This window comes from Cricetulus griseus (assembly GCF_003668045.3).
Source record: "Cricetulus griseus strain 17A/GY chromosome 1 unlocalized genomic scaffold, alternate assembly CriGri-PICRH-1.0 chr1_0, whole genome shotgun sequence".
Lineage (NCBI taxonomy): Eukaryota > Metazoa > Chordata > Mammalia > Rodentia > Cricetidae > Cricetulus > Cricetulus griseus.
This window is the reverse complement of record NW_023276806.1, coordinates 170584216-170609279: the sequence shown is the minus strand read 5'-3', so window position 1 is coordinate 170609279 and position 25064 is coordinate 170584216. Positions and strand designations below refer to the sequence as shown.

General features: G+C 36.6%; 1 protein-coding gene across 1 annotated transcript in view; it reads left to right on the top strand.

The window, feature by feature from the left end:
• Positions 1-25064, top strand: part of LOC113833329 (methyltransferase-like protein 25) — a gene marked incomplete at its 5' end in the record, with an annotated part of 73319 nt that overhangs the window by 16447 nt on the left and 31808 nt on the right. Inside the window, 7 exon segments of the mRNA XM_035451377.1 lie at positions 1-66; positions 2883-2986; positions 3941-4390; positions 4392-4562; positions 7211-7358; positions 21528-21622; positions 24442-24471. Of these exon segments, the coding sequence (XP_035307268.1) occupies positions 1-66; positions 2883-2986; positions 3941-4390; positions 4392-4562; positions 7211-7358; positions 21528-21622; positions 24442-24471 (1064 nt within the window).

The following is a 25064-nucleotide window of genomic DNA, read 5'->3' as shown; positions in this document are numbered from 1 at the left end:
TGGGGCTGTGTACTCCTATTGAGCAGTTACTTACAGCCGTCCAGCTACATAAAGAATAGAGGACTGGTATGTGTGAGTGTGACAAATTCCAAGCACTGATATGTTCAGTCATACTGAGAAGAACAGGTTCTCTTATCCCATATTAAGGGCACATGCACATCTCTATGCTTTTTCACAGTTAGTTTCAAACTCTCAAGCGCATATGTATTGTGCTACTACAGATTTCAAAATCCTTGCATTAATTTTTATTGCAGTTGGATAATGGTCTCTGTGGACCATTTTTTTTGGGGGTGGGGTGGGGAGAGAATATGAGTAATGTGGATGGTAGTTGCTGGGAAAATTGGCAAGACCTAAGTATACGAAAGTGGGGACAACCCAAATTAAAATCAAGTAGCAAAATAGATTAAAAGTCATATCCATAGTTATGTTAAATGCCAATAGACACCCCAGTTAGATGGTAGCGATGAGGAGGCTGAAGTTTTAAAAACTGACCATGGGGCTCAGCCATTAAAGGCTAGGCTCACAACCAAAAATATAAAAACTGACCATATTCCATGTCGAGGAATCAGCTTTAGTAGTAGAGCCAATGGATTAAATAATAATTACATTAATGATAAAATAGGGAACACATGAACTAATTTATTGTTTACCAAGGTCCTTACTGTCTGTTATCTCATTTGGCCCTCATTGTTTCACCGACTCTTTTTTGTTTTTTAAGAAAGCTCTAAACTTACAGAAACACTGCTTGGGTACTACAGTGAATCCTGGATACTTTTGACTTAAATTTGCCATGTTAAAGTCCTATTTGCTGTAAGCACCCCCACACACATACTTTTTAAAAATCTGGATCCTTTGACCATTAGTCACAGATACGGAATCATCTGCAAGAATTTTAGTATGTATCCATAAGAACCAGTATATCCATAAGAACAAGAACTACTTACCCTGTATCATGTAGGTTCATTCGGGACTTTAACTTGGCTTTAGTAACATTATCTAATAGGCAGACTGTATTCAACTTTGTTTTAGTGTTGCAGAAATTACTTTTAGCTTCCTTTTTTCCTAGACTTTTTGTAGATTTATGTGTATGAGTGCTTTGCTTACATGCATGTGTTCATTACATGTGTGTGCCTGGTGCACACAGGGTCAGAAGAGGGCCTCTAGTTTTGAACAGTGATGAGCTGCGATGGGTGTCAGACAGTGGACCCAGAATTTTCTTCTTTGTCCTGTTGTTTTTCCTAACACTGATATGTTGACGCTTGCAGGAAGGTTTGTTTGATTAAGTACAGCCTTACACTTTTAAGCGAGATGCTAATTAAAGGACTTCTTTCTCATGCACCTCACTAAGAGGCAATGTAATTTTTTTCCTTACTAAACACTAGTGCTTAGTGTTTGCTGGCAAAAGTGGATCCTCAGAAGCCCTTCATTGCAAAAGGAGCTTATCCCCCTTTTAGTCCAATTTTCTCCTTATTATTGTTGTTTTCCTTTATCTCTAAGTATTTTAATGAAACTTACTTTATTGTGTTCCTCGTGGAGCAAAACAAAGAATTTTGGGAAATCGTGGCTCTGGGTAAGGGCATTCTGGCTGTAACTGAGTTCATCAGCAACATGGCTATTGGCATTGTAATCAAAACACTAAGTACATCATCCAAGCTGTTTCTAACTGGCCACAGCTGAGTGAAACCTGGCCTTCCATCTGCCTTCTAAAACATAAGAACTATATGTTCGGTATCAAAGAGAGCAAGAATAGCATATACAAACATGAAACCTTTACCAAGATCTAGATGGATGTTGTCTTATGCCAGTAAAAGAAAGTTGACTTCGAAGTATAGGGATACAAGTTAGTGACAGCAGGTGGGTGTTGGTGGTGCACGCTTTTAGTCCCAGCACTCGGGAGCCAGAAGCAGGTGGATCTCTGTGAGTTCGAGACCAGCCTGGTCTACAAGAGCTAGTTCCAGGACAGCCTCCAAAGCCACAGAGAAACCCTGTCTCATAAAAAAAAAAACCAACAAAAACAAACAAACAAAAAAAACAAAACAAAAACCAAAAAAATAAAAAGTTAGTGACAGCTGTGCAAGGAAGGAATCTACTCCCCATCCTGGAGTATGTCAGTTTATTTGTTTTCTGGACTGGTATCAGAATGCCACAGTGTAATAACCATGTACTCCTGGAAAGACCTTATTAGCAAGGTTTTTACATTTTCCCATTGAAGAGGAAAGAGGCTTGGCCTATAAGCAGGCATGTCAAATGTCAACACTGCCATGCCTTAATAGATTTATTTATTTCTAGCCCAGCCCTAAATATCAACTTGCCACACCCAATTCCCACATGTCTGATTATGCTGAATACCATCAAATACATTAAATCAAATGTAGTGTGTACTCTAAAGTACTGTGTTATAGAATGTGCTCTGTTGTTATACACTATATAGTAGAAAATAGCCACATGTGGGTATTAAGCTCTTCAAATGTGGCTAGTATAGCTTGGAAGTTTAATTTGCTCATTTGTTTGCTCTTATATTAGGCAGTATTTTTCTTATTGGTGTATAGGAGTTGGTTTTATTTTCATGTGTGTGTATAGAAATGTCTATTTCCACTTTCTTGCTTATCTTTTTACTCTGTTAAAACTGTTTTCTGATAAAACTTATTTGGTAGAAAAGTTTTTTTTCATTTATAGTTAACTACTTTTATATTAAGGAATGATTTTAATTATCCGTGGATATTTTTATCTTAATTAATCGAAATCATAACTGTTAAATTAACAGAAATCACACAGATATCACAATAGACTTTATGCCACTTTCATATTGATTTAAAAAGCTGTGACAACTCATTAAAATTCTTTTTAGTAGAAGTATATTAATTATCTTTATTTACATTCAGGTGAAATTGTGAAGGCAATTGAGTTTATGAATACAAAAAAATCTCATGAGGTTCAGGAAATGTCAGAGCTAATCTGCTTTATTGCTGATTACTGTGGTTTAAAGCAGATAAGAGAATTTCCTTTTAAGTATTACCCATTTTTAGTACCTCTCAGATTTCATTTTCTACTTTTACTACTTCTTATTAGACTGTTGTTTTCCACCCTGTCCCCTCTTTTTGATTTCTGATCAGTGTTCATTTCACTTGCCAAAGAGATCACATACAGTACTTAAGTCTTCATTGAAAGGTCTGCCACTAAGCTATACCAAACTAGAATAAGGTGAAGGCTGTTTACTGTATTCTTGTCCTCATATCTTTATACATTTGTGTTTATATGAAATAACTATGTAAACAAGTGTTGTGGTTTGAATGTAAGATGCCACCCATAGGCTCATGTATCTGAACACTTGGTCCTAAGTTGGGGTTGCTGTTTGTGGAGGTTATGGAATCTTTGGGAGCTGGAGCCTTGCTGGAGCAACTATGTCACTGGGGATGAATTTGAGGTTTGTAGCCTGGCCCCATTTCCTTTTCTCTCCCTTATTCTGCTTCCTGTGTAAGAATGAAATGTGAGCATTCAGCTTCCAGATTGTATAGCTTCACTCTATCAGAATTAAAACCCTCCCTTTTATTTAGATAAAAGGGGGGAAATGTTTTGGGATATTTGTACACTGTGTGAAGATGTATTGCTATGATTGGTGTAATAAAAAGCTGAACAGCCAGTAGCTAGGCAGGAGGTATACATGGGACTTCTGGACAGAGAGAGAGAACTCTGGGAAGAAGACAGGTGGAGTTGCCAGCCAGATGAGGAGAAATCAGGATGGGTAGTACGGGTAGTACAGAGAGATGAGTACAACTACAGTCTTGTTTTAAAACTTTTCTTTCAAAATGGTCATTGCTGCTGTGTTGCCTATTTTTATAGAAATTAAACATTAAAATAATACACATAATGGATTACATATCTGGAATATTACTATTACCAACTGGCAAAAATCCTGAATTCATTCTTTTTTTGCTTTTCTCAGATAATTGACGTGGGTTCTGGTAAAGGCTACCTAAGCTCCTTTTTGTCCTTAAAGTATGGTTTAAATGTCTATGGCATCAATTCCTCAAATACTAATACTCATGGAGCTAAGGAGAGAAACAGGAAGTTGAAGAAACACTGGAACCTGAATCATTGTCAGACAATAGTAGATGTCAATAGACTGGCATTAAAAATGCCGAAAGAAATTGGAGCTCAAAAGGAAATCAAGTGTAAGGGAGAGTTTGAGAGTGTACCAAAGAGCAGTCTTGGCAATCAAGACGTGTCTTCCAATGTTTTGCCAGAGTTTTCAGAGTCAGCAGTTTCAGCCATCAGAAAACAGCTAGGAGATCTACATGCTCTGCCACTTGAAGAAGAGAAGTTGTATTTTGAAAATACCTTTTCTCTCATGGATTTTTTGCCTATTGATGCCATCGAACCTACTTCATTCATCTCAGGTGCACAATTCAGAAATGTCTGAAGTGAGGAAACAGAGAAGAAATATGGCAACAAAACCAAGTGACTCAAGTATATATTCACCACTGACCTCTTTTATCACTGCTGATTCAGAATTACATGACATTATTCAAGATCTGGAGCTGAGTCTGCTTTTGAATCCTCTGGTTTGCAAGAACACTATCAACTTTAAATAGTTCGTTATTGTACTAATGTGATGTTATCTGACACATCAATCCTAAAGATCAAGAATAGAGTCCTAAGCTGGTTCTCCTTGTCCCCACAACTGTCAAAATTCAATAAGGACATACTGTAGAATACAAAATAGAAGAGTTGGCACAAATGCTAGTCAGTAAGCCAAATAAATTATCGTTATCTACAATTTAGAGATTGTTAAAATTCTAGTCCAAGAAGTTTATGTGTTTTCATAATAATTTTTATTATTTTAAATTGACACTTATAGTAATTGTAGATGTTCATGAAGTGCAGCACGTTTTCATGCATCCACACATGATGACCCGATCAGGGCAGTGAGAACCAATAAAGAGGTAATTAGCATAACTATATTGGCAGGCATGCAGTTTCCTAGAGCAAACAGAGCCTATGAGAATTCTTTAAGGCTTTAATGCTTTCTAAGTTTTCAAGTTACATAATTGAAAGGCAATGTGCCTTAAATGTGCTATTATATGTTAAACAGTGTATACAGAAGCTTCTACAGATTATCTAGCCTGACTCTTTCATAAGACAGAGTATCTTTTGAAGGTAATATTATTCTATCTTCCTTAATTTTAAAAAATCTTCCCAAAAGAAATAGCTAAACAAAATACCAGAATTCTTTATACATTTAAATCTTTGTTTTATATGATTTTTACAAAGAGGGTTTCTTTTCCCCCACAGAGATATTTTTAAAGATATTATTCTTATTTTTAAATTATGTGTAGATGTATGTGTCTCTATGTGGCTTTGTGCATGTTAGTGCAGCAACTGCATAGGCCAGAAGAGAGGGTAGATGCCATGGATCTAGAGCTATAGGCGGGGATGGCACCAGCCTGCACACTGAGAACCAGACTTGGGTTCACTGCAAGAGTAGTACATGCTCTTAACCAATGAGCCATCTCTCCAATGCCTTCCTTCCTGCCAGATACCCATATAAGGTACCAGTTAAAGGAAACATTAGTCCTCCCAAATTTAAAAAACAGTAATTAGGTTATCTGGTAAAATTAAAAATTTTAGGGTATTTTGTCACTTCAATTTTTCAAAATAGCCTTGAGATTCTATTACTAGAGCTGAGCAACCTGAGCATGGTGTCGCACACCTGTAGACAGCCCAAAGACTGAAGCAGGAGGGCCCTGAATTCAAGGACAGCCTGGGCTACATATATTATAAGGAGTCTGTGATAAACTTAAAAGTTGAATAAATTGCAAAATTACATTAGTAACAAATTAGACCCTAAAGCCAGCTACCTATTTCTCATTTATGTTCTTAGTGATATTATTTCATTTGTATTAGACTTATTGATAATTATCCAGTTCTTTGGTATCTCTTAAACAGTATCATCAGTATTTGTTTTGTTTTGGGATAGAGTCTTGCTATGTAAGCCTGGCTAGTGTAGAATTCCATTATGTAGCCCAGACTAGCCTCAAACTCATGAGAAAGTCTTGCCTCAGCCTCCGGAGAGCTCCTATAGTCTCATTACCACTGTGCCTTTAAAATTAATTCTAATTGGTACCATAAAAATTGAGTTGTTGGATGAATAATTCTTAACACAGCATTGGGAGATAAGATGACTTTTTAAAAATGTTGTGAGCGGGCACTGGGATTATAATGTAAAATAAAATTATTTCTAACTTAAATAAAAATTTATAAAAAAGAAAACATTAAAAAATGTTATTGTGAAGAAAACCTGAGAAATTGCTATAAGTATATTTCTATCATAAATGTAATAATAATGTGACCCATGTAATGTCTGTGTTGACAGGTAGCTTCTTCAAACTTTAAAAGATAGTACAACTTCCCTAAAAGTCGTCAATTCCAAATGGTAAAAGTATATGGATGCAAATTGTCCACATGAAATGTCCGATTTGCTCCTCTTTAATTCAATTTTATGATTCATATTAGACAAAGTAATAATAAATACAACTATGAGATGCTTGGTAGATTGACAAGATTCTATGCATATAATATATATTTGTGCTCAATTTCATGTGAGTACATTTAAATTAGGACTGGAGTAATTGGAAAAAGCATTTTGTAAGACAATTTTTATGTAAAATTCATGTTAGAAAATTGAGAGAAAAATAGATATCTAGATTTTTATTTTGTTAAATGATCAGTAAATAAACATATTGGCATTATGTTAGAAATGATAAGTTTATACCTTTTCTGTTTCTCATAACCATGTTTTATAAGGTAGGCAGCCTGAATAAGTTCAATCAATAAAGGAAATTAGACTAGTATAGTCATAATATCATATAAACATCGAAAATCTCAGACTTATGGAGTACCTGCATTTTTTATCCAACCTTAACCTTTAATATGCAGTGTCTAGCTGTTAAGCAAACATTAGTTGTAAAAGAGATGAGAAGAAATACAAATGAAGAATTAAAAAAAAAACAGCAGAAGCTCTAGGAAAGTATGGCCATTTTGGCTAAAAGGAACAAATATTTACTTTGAATATAAAATGATGTGTAAAATTTTATGTAGAATTGATCACTTAAAAGCTTCACATATTTGAAAACATACTTAAAACCTTGACTTGTATAGTTTGTAACTCTCCTTTTAATTGCCATTGTTTTTAATTTCCTCGTCTCTAAAGGACTGTTTAATGGTGGGTCTCCATACTTGTGGTGACCTTGCACCAAATACTCTGCAGATATTTGCATCCAACTCTGAAGTCAAGGGAGTTTGCTCTGTGGGTTGTTGCTACCATCTTTTATCTGAGGAATTTGAAAAACAGCCTAAAGGTAGTAAGCATTCTGTGTCATAATTCTTATGTATTTCAATTATTGTGGCTATTTTCTATTTCTCTTTTGGCCATTATTGTGTCTTGACTGATTTGTCTTATTTTCTTGTTAAGAAAGCATCTCATTGTGTAGTCTTAGATGTCCTGGGGCTCACTATAAAGACCAGGCTGGCCATGAACTCAACGATCCATCTGCCTCTGCCTTCTGAGTGCTGGAATTAGAAGCTTGTGGCACCATGCCAGCCATTACTGTGACTTGGATTAGCATTTGAGATAACATTTAATTTTCTTGCAAATTTAACACTACTAGTATTAAAGAAATTAGATACAATATCACTTTTATATATTATTATCATTTCTTTTCCATAAAATGGGCTTATTGAGAACTAAAAATTTGCAAATACCTGAAATTTCACAAGTATATGATGTATATTTTGTAGCACTTATGTTTATAAATACTTGTAGGTTTTGCTTTGATTGTGATGATAAAACTGTTATTTTCTTAAGTACAAAATTTTATTCTCATTTCCAAAGTTTTCTCCATGTCTGAAGAATTAATATTTCTTTGTAAAAAAAGAAAAAATAGCATACTTATTTTTCTATGAGCCTAGAAAGCCTTAGTACTGTTGTTTTATTAAAATAGTAATATTCAGTATGTGCTCTCTGGACTCTGCAGAGAAAAATGAAAAATGTGTTGGCAGCTTCAAATATAGCATTTGCTTGGTGCATTTTATATGATAAATCTCTCTAAGAATCAGCTTCAAAACTGATGTTTCAAATTTGTTTCAAAATAGTTTTTAGGCTATTAATAGTAGCAGTTCTTTTATATGTGGTAGTATTTTGATTAAATTAAGTTTGAATAGGAAATTGTGGTTTGAAAAAGAATGATCCCATAGGCTCATAAATTTGAATGCTTGGTCATTAGGGAGTGGCACTGCTTGACAGGAATGAGGTGTGGCTTTGTTGAAGTAGATGTGGCCTTGTTGGAGGAAGGGTATCACTGGGGGTGGGCTTTGAGGTTTCAAATGCTCAAACAGGCCCAGAGTCTCTGCTGCCTGTAGATCCAGATGTACAACTCACAGATGCCTCTCCAGCACACTGTCTGCCTACATTCTACCCTGCTTCCTGCCATGCTGATAACTGTAAACATCTGAAACTGTAAGCCAGCCCCAATTAAATGTTTTCCTTTGTAAGAGTTGCCACAGTTATGGTGTCCCTTCACAGCAATAGAACACTGACTGAGACACATGTTAGAGAGGCACTGGAGGAGCCTGAAAGAACTGAACAGCTGGTATACTCGTGCATGTGAAAGACCTCTGGAATCTCAGGCCCCCAGGACGGCGATGACCCCAGCTACCAGGCATAGTCGAAAGCTTGATGCAAACAGCAAGAGGTTTTATTGCAGTTGTTTAACGAGCTAACCCCATGTTAGCTTGGGCCTTTCATCCATCCACCATGGCAGGTAGCTAGGAAGGACACCTCGAAGCCACTGCATAGAGATCTTATAGGGCAGCGTAAGGGGAGTGTCTAGGGGTATGCACGGGCTCAGGATTGGTGTGCCTCCAGGCTTGGAGGGCTTGCCCTGTGTTGATTGGTCAATGTCCATAAAGCACATCTAGAGCCATAAAGCTTAGCACCACCAGCTAACTTCTGATTGGTTCTTTGCCACGAGGCAGGCATCTGACCTCCTAGTGACCAAGCAAGGTCAGGCAAACACTTTTGTGTTAGGCTGTTATGGCTGCCGAAATGGGCAGGCATCTGACCTCTTAGTGACCAAGGAAAGGTCAGGCAAGCATGTGCTAGGCTGCTATGGCTGCCAAAATGGGGAGCTGGTCCCTTCATGTGTATTGACTCTCCTTTTTTCCTCATGTCTGAGTTACTTTTGGTTGCCATGACAAAACCTACAGGGGGAGTTACCATTGTTCAATGAGTTTATTGGACATTTGAGGTCCTAAGATAGAGAAAAGGAAGAATTGTGAAAATTTGTCTTCAGATCCCGACAGCCAAACTCTCATTTTATCTCACTGTGGACGTTGTTAATGCATGGGAAGACCTTCCTGTGAAGAGTATCTTATCTATAGAGAATCCCTGCTTTATCAGATGGGTAGTAATAAGCTTTGGTTAGGTAAAATATGTACTTACGTCGTGTCACCTGTTTTTCTCATATATACCTGAAATGAACAGAGAGTTGGGAGTTCTGTTTGTCAGTAAAGCAGAGTATAAATGGGAGGACAGTGGTCTGACAGATGTTTGAAATGGGTGCAGATATATGCAGCATGAGTAACTACAACAGTCTGAACATCAGGAAAACAGTTACACACCCAGGAAAAAAGAGAAAGTGTAAAAAAGTGAGTAGTAAGCACAACAAACTTGGTTGGTGTTTCAGTGTCATCTGGATTGTTCTTTGTCTTCTGTACAAAACCAGCTGGATTTGGGAGCCAGGTAGACACCTTCACCTATTGCCATATTACACATTCATTTTCCTACCATATCCTCAGTGTAGGAAAAGGAAATGAGATAGCCATTCCTGCAGTTTTTGTAACAGTGCTTCTTAACTTTGACTATATGGCTGAATCAAATTTGTCACTACAGGATTCTGGAGAACTGCCTGTGACCATCTGAAGTATAGCTTCCAGGGACTTGAATATATGCATTTTTATGAAGCTCCATAAGTAGCTCTGGTGTACACCACTTTGAAAACAAGGAATTTATTATGATTATTTTAAGATACAGAATTTGAGAAAATGGTTTGTAGAAGTATGTTTAAGAAAATACACACAATATTTATTTTAACTTTTCCTATGTGTAGACTTAGGTGGGCTATGTATTCAGATGCCTTTGACAGATCAGAACCAGAGGTTGAGCTACAAGACCACAGCAAGACATATTAAAGTCAACATGCAGAAAGCCAGACTCATTGTTCCTAACAAAGCCCTCAGAACAGGCATCTAGTTTCCTAGCAGACAGAGTTTCAAGAACAGAGGAAATTGGGTTGTGAATGTGGAGTGATAGGTTAGAAACAAGACAGATTGATGGAGGAAAGCCTGAAACCAGCAAGTAGTATCTGTGATAGTTAATCTTGATTGTCAATTGAATGAGATTTAGACTCACCCTGGAGACAATTCCCTGGGTGCAGCTGTATGAGATTATCTAGATTAGATGATGAAATAATTAAATGGGAAGACTCACCCTGAATGTGGATGGTACCATTTCATGAGCTGGAACTCTTGACTGGATAAAAAGGAGAAAGCCAGACCATCAAGAGCATCTGTTGCCTTCTGCGTCCTAGTTGTGGATGCAATGTGATGGTTGCCTTAATACCCTGCTGCCAAGTTTCCCATGCCATGGTGGTTTGTGCCCTTGAATGATGAGCCAAAATAAGCAGTTTTGTCACAAGGAGACAAGCAACTAATAGAGTATTTAAGGTAATAATGGTATAACTAGAATTTGTTTTTTTATGTATATGAGTGTTTTACTTCCATGTATGTGTGTGCACCATGTGCCTTGGTCAGAAGAAGGCATCAGACCCCCTGAGCCTGGAGTTAGAGATGACTCTGAGCCACCATGTGGGTGATGAGAACCAAACCTGGTCCTCTCTGTAAGAGCAACAAAGTTCTTGACAACTGAGCTAGCTCTCCAGCCCCAGCCCTAGAGCTCTTTACAAAATTACAAATATACCACTGAATAGTTTAGTCATGATATCAAAACAATTGATTTTACAGGACAAGGGGTTTGTGTGGAAAGATTAACATAATTCCTGTGCTATATCAAGTTCCAGGGTCCATAATGTTCTGTCCCAGAATGGACAAAATATTATGTGTCACTGTGATAGGTTTAATAGAAAAGCTAAACGTCCAGTAGCTAGGCAGGATTTTGGGGGGCATAGAGAATGCTGGGGAGAAGAGGGGTAGAGTTAATGCCATGAGATGCAGAGTGAGAAGGATGGGAAGTACATACTTGAGGGATATGAGCCTTGGAGTAGCATATAGATGAATAGAAATGGATTAATATAAATTATGAGATAGCTAAAAACAAACTTAAGCTATCAGCCAAGCATTTATAATTAATACAATTAATTAATTACAATATAATAACCACTTTGTGTGGTTATTTGGGAGCTAGCTGATGGGACAGAACTGACTAGTGGTCCCATTGAAAAACTTCATCTACAGTGCTTATAGCTAGGGATTAGTCAGCAAACTAAGTGCTCTCTCATAGCCCTCTCTGCTAGGTATGAGGTATATCCACATAAAGTTAGCTAAATAAACTTACAGCATGTTAGAATTTGTTCTAGGTAAGAAAAGACAGTGGTAACACAGTGCCAGGTATTCTAGTATCTCAGGGTAACTGATATGTAAGAGTATTAAACATTATGTGCTTTACACCCCATCTTCATTCTCTTTTTTTCCCCTATTGCTGTGATAAAATTACCTGGTAAAGACATATTAAGGGAGAAAAGGCTTATTTGGGTATGGTTTTGGAGGAATACAGTTCATCATACAGCAGTCAGGGGAGGCTTGGCAGCTCACATTGCATTCATTCACACTTGGGAAGTAGAGAGTGAACCCAAGTGGCCCACTTCTTCCATCAATGCTCTACTTCCAAAAGGTTTCACAGTGCTCTGAAACAGTGCTACTGACTGGGGAACATGTGTTCAGCACATGATCCCACAAGGGCCTTTACCCATTCCAGCCCTCCACATAGTTTGGAATTGGAGCTAGGTAACAATTGTATTAGAAGCACAGAGATGATTGCTTTTAAATTTGTCCACAGGAGTGTGGAAACACTGTTCAGCAGAGATAGGTTGACTTCTCCATGTACTTCTACTGTGTCCTGGAATAAATCAGTTCCCCTTTGTAGCTCTTTTGTAAATTAGTGAAAGAAGAGGTAGTTAACTGGGATGCTTTCTTGTGGCTGACATGATACTGGCATTTGATTTGAATACAGCTTTCCAAAACAGGCTTGTTAATTAAACTTAGCTTACTTTTTCTAACATGTTGACTTAATTCATCTTATTTTCTTAATCATATTGGCATTACATAAGCAGATAGTCTGATTTCCTGCTGTGATTCTTCATTTGGTTGATTCTAGGAAATTTAAAAATACCAGTGTTATAATGGCCATCAATTTTCTGTTTTTCAAAGTTTTTATGTCTGGTTTCTAAAAGTCAACCCAGCAGTAATCCATAGCAAATACATACTTAAGCTTTCATCTTCTTCATCATCAATATTAAGTTTAATAGTTAGTTGACCAATTAGAACCTGTCGGGACATGTCTCAGGTTGAAAATATTATCAGAGCTGATATTGTTGGTATTGTCCTTTGAAAGCTAAAGCAGGTAAATAAATTGTACTGCCAACTTGAGAGCCACCAGCCTATAGTTTTTCTTTCATAGCACATCCCTTTTCTTTTTAAAGCTGTACCCATGTCACAGAAAACCTTCTGGCAGTGTGCACGGGGTGAGTGCAGATGTTTGTAGATGTATTTGGCAGTCTCTGTGCGTTTCTTCACACCAACAGCTGTATCTGATCTTCAGTCAGCTGTGTGTTTTCTAGAATGTTGGCATAGACTTATTTTTTTGCCCTGGGCCATCTTTTAGCTGTCTAGCACTTTTTAAAAATGGATCTTTAAATAGTATCCTCCTTCTTACTTTAGTTTACACCTCATTATTTTCTTTAATTGCTGTAAAGTGTTTTTGAAGCTTATGTAGGTTGGGTTTGTTGAGCACAAAAAAGGCCATCTTATGTTTGTTCATGATAAATGAAAGAAGTCAAGAATATGAATGCATAAATCTGAAACAAAAAATAATATATCCATTTAGAATTAGTAAAGAAAGGCCTGGGAGCTGGCTTCGTTGGTAAAGTGCTTGCCTCACAAGCATGAGGACATGAGTTTGATACCAGTGTGTGCATACCTGTGGTGGTGAGAGGCACTTTAATCTTTGTGGGAGGTAGGGGCACCAGGATTCCTCTGGCTCACTGGCCTGCTGGCACCTCCCCTGATCAATGAGCCCCAGGTCTCAGTGATGGATCCTATCTCAAAAAGAATGCAAAGTAACTGGCTCCTGAGGGACACAAAACTTGATCTCTGGCCTCTACATGTGTGAACCTGGACACATATGTGCACCTATACACACGAAGACACCCACATTACACAAAAGTAGTAGTAAATAATTTCAACTGTGAGCATAAACAAATATTAAAGTTAATACAGTTGGCTAATAGCCCTTAAGGAAAACTAGTTTACAGTAAATTGTATTTATATGAAGATCTGGATTTGGTTACCTGAGAGAAAATTTGCTTGAATATATTTACTAAAAATACCTTGCATTTGTTTTTTTCTGAGGTAATCATACACTAGCTGTTGAAATTTCCTCCTTTTCTGTCTAAAACAGCAGAAATTAAAACTATAACCTCATCTTTAATATTAGTATGAAGGTTCCATATATATTTTAATATTGTTTGTTTGTTTAATCAAAACCAAATTCTTGCAGCAGAGGGAACCCTGTCATACACAGTGATATACTCATTGGGGAACTGTTGTTCCAGTGTTTACTAGAATATCTCTGTTTCCCTTAGTACCTGAGCTGTGCTAATTTGTAGTCATGTGTTTAACTATAAAGCAATAGTATCTGTACTGGAATCCATGCAGACAATTTTGATCTAGATAGAACTCTAAGGATGTATACTTTCTCACTGGTTTCTCTTCACATAAGGGAGGGAAGTTTAATCGACTCATTCTACCAGTTTAAATCTCAGTCTCTCACCAAAGCTCCGTCATAGACATATGCAGAAATATGCATGTCTTGTAGCACAGTCAACACAATTTCTAAAGAGAAAGAAATCAGAAACAGGAAGATCTTCTCTTACGGTTATTCTGATGGTAAAGTGACCATTTTGTCATTGCAGTTCTCTCCTTTAAAATATTCTTTGAAGCAAAAGCTTATTTGTGGAGTCTGTATCTTAGGGAACCAAAGTCAGGATTGAGCATAACATTGAGCTCATAACATTGAACATGTGACCACCATGCTTGAGTTTTAGGGCCCTTGCCTGGTAACCCTTTCCAACTTGAGTCATTCATTGTTAGCACTTACACTTAAAGTGTCTGTTTACGATATACATTTTTACACTCATTTTCACAAGATAATGGGACTTTTTTAAAACGTACTTTTTAATTATGTATTTTTCATCTTACCGTAAGGTTATAGAAAGTTTATTCTTATATTTTATTATATTCTTTATTATGCTACAGAGTATAAGATATGATATCCTGTGGTTTAATTATGACTTGCCTTTTAGTTACATATTTGAGAAGCAGTAGCTTATTATTATTTTAGAAATATTAGCAGTCTCATATTAAATTTATTTTTAGGAAATGTTTCCAGTGTCATTTGAAGCAGCCTTATTTATAAGCTGAAATGATTTAATGCAGGTGGAAAAATTAAAGAACCTTCAAAAATTATCATATACTTGTATGGATTCTGATGTTAATTTAAAAATTAAAACTCCCAAGGTAGATTTCTAAAAGTGCAGTTCAGAGACACCATCTTTACATATGAATGGGTTAGTCCATTTGCAATTCATGATTAAATACATTATTTACATATGAAATTTACAAACAATAAATACAAATATTTTCTAAAAATTAAAACAAGATTTAATGAAAGAAAATTATTTAAATTAAAAATGAGTGACTAGAGAAACCCCAAAACTATGAATAGAAGAGTTTTAGAGTAGCGTTTATGGCATTGCTAATAGTAATGGCTTGATGTCATGAGTATATGTACCAATAACCACATGCCAGGTTGTATACATTAAATATATACAAACTTTATATGTATACTCATACCTCAAAAATGTTATCAAGAAATAACATTATGTCAGATGTATATAATTCAGTGAAATGAAAGAATATTCACTAGTTCAGGTTCTGATATGTAGAGACCACTCACTAAATTTCTTGGATTATATTTGTTACACATGTATGTTTGTATATGCATAAGTATATAAAAATAGAACTTGTTGAGTTCAGTTTTTTGTTTGTGTGTATATGGTTACAGAAAAGAATAATTTATATAAACGATTAAAGAATTGTAGATTTAGTAATATGCCCCAAAGTTACATTCGTTCAAAATCTTAGAGTGTGAACCTATCAGAAATTGGATCTTTGTCCTCAGTTATTAAGTGCCCCAGACCCAATGACTGATGTCCTTGAGGTGATATCAATAACACCATGGAAAACTACATAGGAGGAAGGGTGTCATACAAACAAAACCAGAATGTTGTAGCCACAAACTAAGGAATGACAAAGATTTCCCGAAGTCAGGAGAAACTTAACAGGACAGTGTTTTACACTATGTGCCTTGTGACACCTAGCAGACCATTGAGGGTAATGTTATTGTATACTGAAGTATAGATAAGTAGTCCTTAGGAAAGATCATAAACAGATGGTGGGTTTCATATGCACTTCATACAAAGTACTTATACAATAAGTGTGGTCTATTTGCCTGACATTGTGCTTGTGAAGGTACCTGTATAAATAAGGTACTCAGTAACCCAAGAAATGGTTACCACCAATTACATACTACTACATTTTCATGTTTGTTTAAAAACTACAAGCATTTGAGTTCATAAGTCTTTGTTCAAATAAAATATAAAGCAGATGTAGAAAGGATTAGGACTAAGCTATGGTAACATGTAATGCAAGATAGACAGCAATTAGCCAGCAAGGTCATAGGAAGAGAATTAAACCCACAAATAAGACACAGGGGTGTCATGGAAGCCAGACAAGACTTTTTTTTTAAAGGAGAGGGTATCAACAGCTCCTAAAAATTTATAGTGATAAATCAGTCATTGAATTTATGACATCCACAGTGTGATTTTCTATTAGCTAACTAATTTGCAAAGACCCAGTGTTGGGCCTGGAGAAATGTACAGTGTGGTTAAGAGCACTTGCTTCTCTTACAGAGGAACCAAGCTGGGTTCCCATTACCATCTCAGGCAACTTACAATTGCCAATAATACCAGCTCCAGGGACTCCAGCTCCACTTCCGGCTTCCTTGGCACCTGCAGATGGGTACACACACATAAATAAAAATTTAAAAAATTCTTGTGAAAGAAAGACTCAATTCCCATTGAATTTATCTCATATATGCCAGTGTTAGGGAAAATAATATGTGTTGAAGTGGCCTAACTAGGTGTGTGTTCCCGTAAGACAATATTAAGATAAAGGATAAACAAGACTAAAAGTAAACAGTGGTATTAGTCATGTGTCATGTGTTAGTCAAGAGCTAATGAAGATAGGTAACTAAAAATCTTTATATTTGAATTTGGAGATTTAAAAAGGAAATAATAGCTGGGTATTTGTGGTGCACACCTTTAATCCCAGCACTCGAGAGGCAGAGGCAGGCGGATCTCTGTGAGTTCGAGGCCAGCCTGGTCTCCAGAGTGAGTGCCAGGATAGGCTCCAAAGCTACACAGAGAAACCCTGTCTCGAAAAAACAAAACAAAACAAAAAACAAAAACAAAAACAAAAAAAAAAGGAAATAGTAGGAAAAGATTCTAAATTTCAAGTTTGTTTAATTAGGTGTCCGGGGATACTGTTAACACAGGATAAAAGGACTAACAGAATCCCTGATGAGATCCCTAAATAACAAAAGCTTCCAAACATTAGTAGCAAGAACTAATGATAATGTGAAAGAAAAGGAGGGACTTTGTCTTCTCGGAATTATTATTTAAAGATAGCCTGGAAGTGACAAGACAACATGAGTCACTGACAAGGATGACATGCCCAACTTGACTAGAGTAGAATGTGATCCAAGAACATGGTTACTTGAAATAGTGAACTCTGGCTTTCATTCAAAATATGAGAAGCCCCATTCTTCACCACAGTCCCAGTGAATCTGATAAATGACTTCCAAAGAGAATATTTAAGTTTTATATGGAAGACCTTGACTGAGATTTTCAATTATTACTACACGCTGTGTTCAAAGAGCTGAGCTGTGAGTGCACTAAGACCAAGGAAACCGAGGCAACTTCAGACAATGTCACAAAGATGCCCTGTCTATTAGAGGGATTCGGTTTCATAGAGCCCAGTCATTGTCACAATCCTGTACATTGTCTCAGGAACTTAAAGTTTGTAGGTGCTTTAGGTGGAGATTCAGGGAACCAGGCCAGGCATTAAGACTGGACTTCCCTCCTTCACACTTTGGTTTTGTTTTGGTGTGTGTGTGTGTGTGTGTGTGTGTGTGTGTGTGTGTGTGTGTGTGTGTGTGTTTAAAAAAGGCAAGGAATTTCCCAATGATGCCTATGAGTTTGTTTTCTGTTGGCCATCTATTGATGGACTTATAGCATTCCCTTAAGAATTGTTTGTTTCCCCAGTGAGACTCCCTAGGGGAAAACTCAGGTTTCATTTGCAAGTGGTTATCAGTTGGAGATTACTTCTGGCTTGGGGTGGAGACATGTGTCCATTTCTCTTTCAGCTCCCAAACCCTATCTGTGTGGATCTGTATAAGCCTTTGGCATTATTGCCTCAGTCTCTGAGCTCATCTGCATCTAGTGGATTTAGAAGGCTTTGTTTTCTGTGCCCTCCATCCCCTGTATCTCTTACACTCTTTCTGCTTCCACTTGCTTGGAGTTCCCCATTCCCTGAGGGGAAGAATTTGATGGAGACATCCCACTTAGGGCTGAGTGTTCCAAGTCTCTTTTCTGTCACTCTCAGCAGAATGTCTGTGGGTCTCCACATTTGTTCCCATTTGATGCAGGAGGAAGCTTCTCTGATGGTGGTTAAACAAGGCACTGATCTTTGAGTATAGCAAAAGGTCATTATTTTTATTTATTTTATTTTGATTTTTTAGAACAGTAGTGTTTGGCTTTACCCTAGATCCCTGAGCTATCTAATCTCCCATTCTTGGTAACCCAAGCAGTGTCACATACGGGTTCCATCTCACAGAGTAGACCTTCAGTCAAATTGGGTATTGGTTGGTTACACCCACAGGCTTTATGCCACCATTGCACTAGCATACCTTGTAGGCAGGACACCATTGTGGATCAAAGGGATTGTGACTAGGTTGGTGCTTATATTTCTCCTTGGTAGCATGCAGAGTAGCTTCCCCTGGTGAGGAGGGACAACAACAGGTAGTCTGCTACTGTCTAGGGATGAGACTCGGGGATTGGATTTAGAGGAGGAGAGGGGGAGTAGAGATCTGAAGCTCGCCTGCCTGCTTCTTCCATTTTCAGGCTTGGCTGGCAGGTTACCAGGGAATGCCTGCTGAAGTTGGAGGCTGGAATAAAAGATGAGTAAAGGGAGGGAAGTTCAGAGGGGAAGGAAGTAGAGGTGTGATCCCCTAGAGATGAGGGCAGACGCTGCAACATGTGGTCTGCTACAGAGCTGGGGATGAGACTGGGGCATGATTCCGGAGGGGTAAAGGGAGGGATGGAGATCTGCAGTTAGCCTACCTGCTTCCCTTGGGGATTGTAGGGTTTCTGGGGGGAGGGGGTTTCTTCTGCTGTTTCATGCAAATGGAATTTGTGTTGTGTTCTTGAGTAAATTTCATACTGTTTTTCAGTGGGACAAGCTTGTTTGCTTACAGGTATTTGGTAGGGATATTAGAGAGATTGGTGAATTACTATTCAGTTATGATTTTTGAAATTGTTAAGAAGGCATTCAGCTGTTTGGGGCAAATATCCCTTTGGAAGTATGGGGTTTTATTTGTGGGTTTTCATAGAACCATCTCTGACACATACAGTTCATACAGGGCATTGATAACAGGTTCCCTGCAGCTGTCCTAGTTCTTCATACAAAATAGTGTAATACTTCACCTAGCCTACACAGAAGGTCCCTTTACTTTTAAATATCATTCATAGATTGAACAGATACTTCCTAAATGTAGATGCTACATAAAGAGCTGTTAGGCCTTTTTCTTTAGGGAATAATGACATGAAAATGTATATCTGCCCATGTTCATTCAGTACAGACTGAATTTTTCAAAATTCACTGCTTTTTAGTTGATGTACCTATAGACATGGAATGTAGGAAACAGGCCTGACCATATTCTCATGGCTTATTTTCTCATTTAATTTAGTTCTCAGTTCAAATGTAATGGCTTTTAAAAGATTTGTATAACAATTAGGAGAGAAATATTTAATTACTGTCCTTTTAATACTGTATGGATGTTCTTAAGGTTTGCTTCTGAATAAGATCAGATTGGTGCAATACAAATTTAACTTGTTCTAAGAGTGCCAAGAATAAGTTGAGGGAAAAAATAATAGGTTCAGAGTCAGAGTGGCAGTGGCTTAAACAAGACACAGGGATATTTGTTTCAGTCCAAAGGTGACAATTACATTTGGTATGGGAGTTGTCCATTATAAACAGCTTTAGAGACTCCCAACTCTGCCATTCCATTATCTTGTTTCCATTGTTGTAGTTGGTCCACCACAATCATCACATTCAGCTAGAGAAAGAATGGAAGGAGGAAAAGAATATGTCCACCACATTTAGCATAAGAGTTTGCATCCATTGTTTTTACACACATCCGATGGGCCAAAGCCTAGTCCTGTAGCTAGCTTTTCTAGTAACTGTGGAAAACTGGAAACCTCAGTTCAGTTTCAACAGTTAGACCCTTTCTGAGAACAAATAACAAGGGGAGGATGGAATTAGCTTTTGTTTGGTGAGTGTTTTATTCTAACCATACTACATAACATAGTATACTGCTCTCCAGTACTTCACTCTTTGCAGTAATATCTGGCTATCTATGGTAATTCTTTCATTAAGCAAGAATTATGTCTCAGTCAAGTCCTAAAATCTACAGCAAGACTCAATCAGCTTTTTAAGGTAATCTTAAAAATAGCTGTGGCCCAGGGACCCTACAGTCTGGGTAGGCTTCAGGGGCTATACAAATCCTATGTAATTGCAAGTGAGATAGATTGTGAATGTGGATTGAATGTTAGCTTGATAGTTGAAAGCATGGACTCTGGAGTCAGACTGCCCATTCGAGATTGTGTAAATCATTGTGTTTTCTTAACTTGCTTCTGCCCAGTTTCCCTATCTGAAACAGAGGGATAATAGTATACGTAGTTCATAGAACTTCTGTAGAGACTAAACCAAATTAGTACAGTTAAAGCACTTCGCATAGTATTTCACAATATTGAATACCATATCAACATTAGAATTAATATTAAAATTATGGGTACCCAATTCTGAAGGCAGGGAATGAGTCAGGCTTCAAATTTGTCTTTTGGTAGGGTATATTATAAATTTTAATGTAATACTTCAATGATGTATGGTCTGCATAAAATTAACACTTTATCTCTTTTAATCAAAAGTGGCCTAATCCCTCATAGTACAATTTTTTTCTTAGTAGAATATACCTCAGTTGCACTTTCTTTTCAGGATTTTTTCAAGATTGTATGTTTTTCTTAATCTAACAACAATGTATTTTTATCTTAATTTCAATTATTTGTCATAATTTTAATAACATTGATATCTGTTTCTGAGACCTCAATTTAAAATTTAAATGGTTTCTTTGCCTTCCCAAGAGCATATTTGATTTAATATTTCCATGTAAGGTGTTTGAGCATTAACAAGTTGTATAAGTCTGAATTATGATTTTTGTTGTCATTATTTGAATCATAAGTACAGTTGAGCCAAAAGGGGTTGCAGTGGAAAAATGTTACAGTTTCTTAAAACAATGAAAACACTGAGTCGGTACAGCTGCTCCACTCCAGAGGAGTGGTCACAGTGACAAGAGAGACGGTGCTTCAGTATTGTCAGGGATGAACTTATACTCTCTTTAACAAAGTGCCAGCTGTTGTATTTTCTTTTTCATTTTAGAACGTTAGGTCAGCAATAAATGTCCAGGATGTTATTAGATGTCTCCTATGGTTACACTAAACAGGAAGGCTGTTGAATTTAAGTTGTTTTTGCTAAATCTTACATAAGTAGTTTTTGGCAAATTGGCTAATATCATATCTGGAGCTTAAACACAAGGTAGCTGTTGCCGAATAAACATATTTGATAACATCTACAAGCTGTCAGTTAGCAAACTGGAATGTACTCTTAAGTCATCACTGTTTGACTTCCTCAATGACTGATTTGCTCTCTCAATAGATTATTTATTGTAACTGGAAGAGGAAGAATTTTATTTGACCAATCCTTATTTTTCCCATCTGCAGAGTATGTTCAAGAAAACTGGGGATTTCCAATGTGCTGCTATCTGAAAGAGGAGAGATTGTGTTGTGGCCATAATGCAAGAACATCAGCATGCTTGGTATGGCTTTGTGTTCTAGAAAACATGAGAACTTTACCCAGATGCTATGTAGTTCATTATTTTTAGCTAGATTATGTTAAATGCCAAATTTTAACAAAGCATCCCATTAATGTTTTTTAACATTCTGATTTGTAAAAAAGTAATGATAAAGATATTCAGTCATCCATTTTACATGCAGCATCATAGAAAAGTTTACATGTGGTTGTTTCACTTATAATACAAAATATATCAACTGCCACATCTTAAACACAGAATCAGTTCAGTATTTTATACATAGCTTAGTAGTATCTTTGTATACTTTGTAAAACTCACTTCACCTTCTAATTTTCTTATAGGAAACTATTAAGCTGTGAGATATGAAGTAACTTGTCAAAAATTTTATTTTGTTTGATTTGACTGATGTTCCTAAATGTGGAACACTTTAGGCCTTGGGATTCTTTGTTGATGATACCATGTTAGTTGACAAAAGAGCAGCTAAATATTACAGGTGAATAATTATCACAAAGCTTAAATGTTGTAGTTTGTTTGGAAGAATAAATCTGGAAAATTAAATTATAGAACAAGACCGTTATTAATATTGTATTATGTACATAAATATTCTGGTGATACATACACTTAAAAAGAAAATGATTATGGAGATATGAAATTGTTTACCTGTGTTGATGATTTTACTATGTATATGCAGGCACCACTACATATTGGTTGACTTAAACATAGAGTAACTTTTTAAAAATAAAATACAGTTCATTGAACAATTTGTTTACTGTCCAATCTTAGATAAATGAATTCTTTCAAAGCCCTTTGTTTCTAAGTTACTGGTCTACTACTATGTGCTTATATGTAGCTGCAGAGAATTTGTGTCCTTGGAATAGCTTAGAAATGTATTTGTTCTCAAACAACCATTTTCTTATATAGCACATTTAATGGACTTCCCTAGAAATTTCTCCTCTTCCTTCATGTCATGTGTGAATGAAACATGTTCAGAAGATTGTCAGAGTGAGAGTGACTCTTAGAATGTCACGATCGTGGAACGCTGCTAGCCAGGCAAAACTTTGAAATAGACTTTTTAGGGGAGTTAACTTGATGTACATTCGTTCTGTAATATTCACTGAAGCACACACCCCCGAAACCCCGCCCCGTCTGTGTGGCATGAGGAAAAAAGATAAGGATAAAGGGTCAAAGAACAAGATTCAGCTCATGATCAGTTGCTAACTAGCCACACAGTGTCTGGGAAGCTACTGATCATGCCAGTGATCTTATACACATGTAAAAAGGGCATTCAAAAAACATAGACTATAAATTACATTTTAATTCAAAAACTGTTTGTTTCAGCTATCACTTAAAAAACCTGTTTATGGAAACCTAGAAACCTGAGGCATATGAAGATCAATTATACTGTATCTACCTTATGTTTGGAATGTTTCCGAATTAAAATTTAAAAACATAATTTTAGTTAAATACTTAATATTCAATAAATGTGGAAATGTACATCTAAGAATGAAGAAATTTGTAAAGGCCTATTCCATTTATAAATTATATAGTAAATATCATATGTTCACTGATTATTAGAAATGTTAGGAAATACTATATAAAATGTATGTATTCTTAAGTTTAAATGCAAAATCAATACCATATAATTGTAGAAGTCTGCTGTAGTGTTCTATTAGTTACATTTTTGTCACTGTCACTATACACTGTAGTACCTAACAGTAACAGTGTAAGAAAGTTTTACGTGCCTTACAGTCTTGGTGATCTAAATTCACTGTGGCAGGGAAGGCAGGGTGAGCAGCCCAGTTCATGGCAGTGAGGACATAGTGTGCACACCACAGCATAATAGGAAGCAGGAGCAATCATGATACCACTAGTAACCAGTTCCCATCACATCACTGAACCCGTTCTTACCACTAGTGTTCAATCAGTTCCCCCCAGATAGACTGTCTCTCTCTCTCTTTTTTTTTTTTTTTTTTTGGTTTTTTGAGACAGAGTTTCTCTGTGGCTTTTGGAGGCTTCCTGGAACTAGCTGTTCTAGACCAGGCTGGTCTCAAACTCACAGAGATCCGCCTGCCTTTGCCTTCCAAGTACTGGGACTAAAGATGTGAGCCACCACCACCCAGCTAGACTGTCTCCTAAATGTTCCACAGCCCCCCAAATAGCACCAGCACCCAACAAGCATTCAAAAGACGTGGGAGCACTGTACGATTTAGCAAGTTCCATTTCTTGTCATGCTAGATCGAATGAAAGTAGGCTTTGAATTCATACAACATGCAGATTATATTTTTCCCTAAAATACTCTTCCATCTACAGTGTGTTCATGTTTGCTTGCTAAAAGATGAAATTAAGAGATTGGGAGGTGGTAGAGCACCTGCACAGTTAAGTACAAGAACCTGGGTTTAGTTCCTAACACTGGAGTAAAATAAAAAAGATGAAATTACATGTCCCATCAACTGTAAGATGTTAAGAAGTTTATAAACACATCTGTGTCTGTACCATACAGGGCAGCCATACTGAACATGAGTCAGACTGCCATCTTTGTTTCTTGCTGCTTTCTAATTCTTTCTGCGCTATTCATATAGTGTACAACCAGAATGTGATTGTGTTTTTGTATATGACACTTTTCCATTATAAATTAGTCTTAATTTATATACATATGAGCTAACATTCTTTAATAATATTGATACTTTTAACTATCTAAACTTACATGTTATCACTTAATTAATCATTTTGATGGTCACTATTGCAAATTCTTATAGAGTAGGTTTGTAAACCTCATAAGACTAAATACGTTAGCAATCTTTGTCGTGTTTCTTTTTTCCTTTAAGGCATTGGAATGGGTTGCAGTTGGCCAAGAGGTAAGTGAGAGTGTTTAATGTAGCTAATGAACAAAATAGTTTTTCTCTCAAGCCCTCTTCAAACTTGACCTGCTGTTGAACTTGAAACCCGATGGATTTTAATAAATATCACCTCTTCTTGTCACCTCTGCTCATGCAAGTGTATACACGCTCTGTGTGTTTAAAGTGAACTTTCAGAACGATACATTAAGGTTGGAAGAAAGTTTCCACATTATGCCCTTCTACCAACCTTTCATTTCTTCATATTGTATTAACAATATGTAAGTATTCCTAACAAACGTTGTAGCTGACCATCAGGCTTTTATGGGGTCAGTTCAAGCAAGGAAAAAGGCATAACATACAATTTATTACTTCAGTGTAATCTAAAACATGTTTCGTTTGGTTATTTGATACCCTTTTCAATTTAATTAGCCTTTAATTGAAATAACTAAATAGGCTTGCAAGTATAAATACAAATTTGATATATCCTAAATATCCATACAGTGTATTATCTTTTACAGTGTATTCATGAAAGTTACAAATTTTATAAAGCAGTTTTGAACATTTTCATAAAGTTATCCTGTTGAACCTAAATTAAAAAAATCTATTGTTTC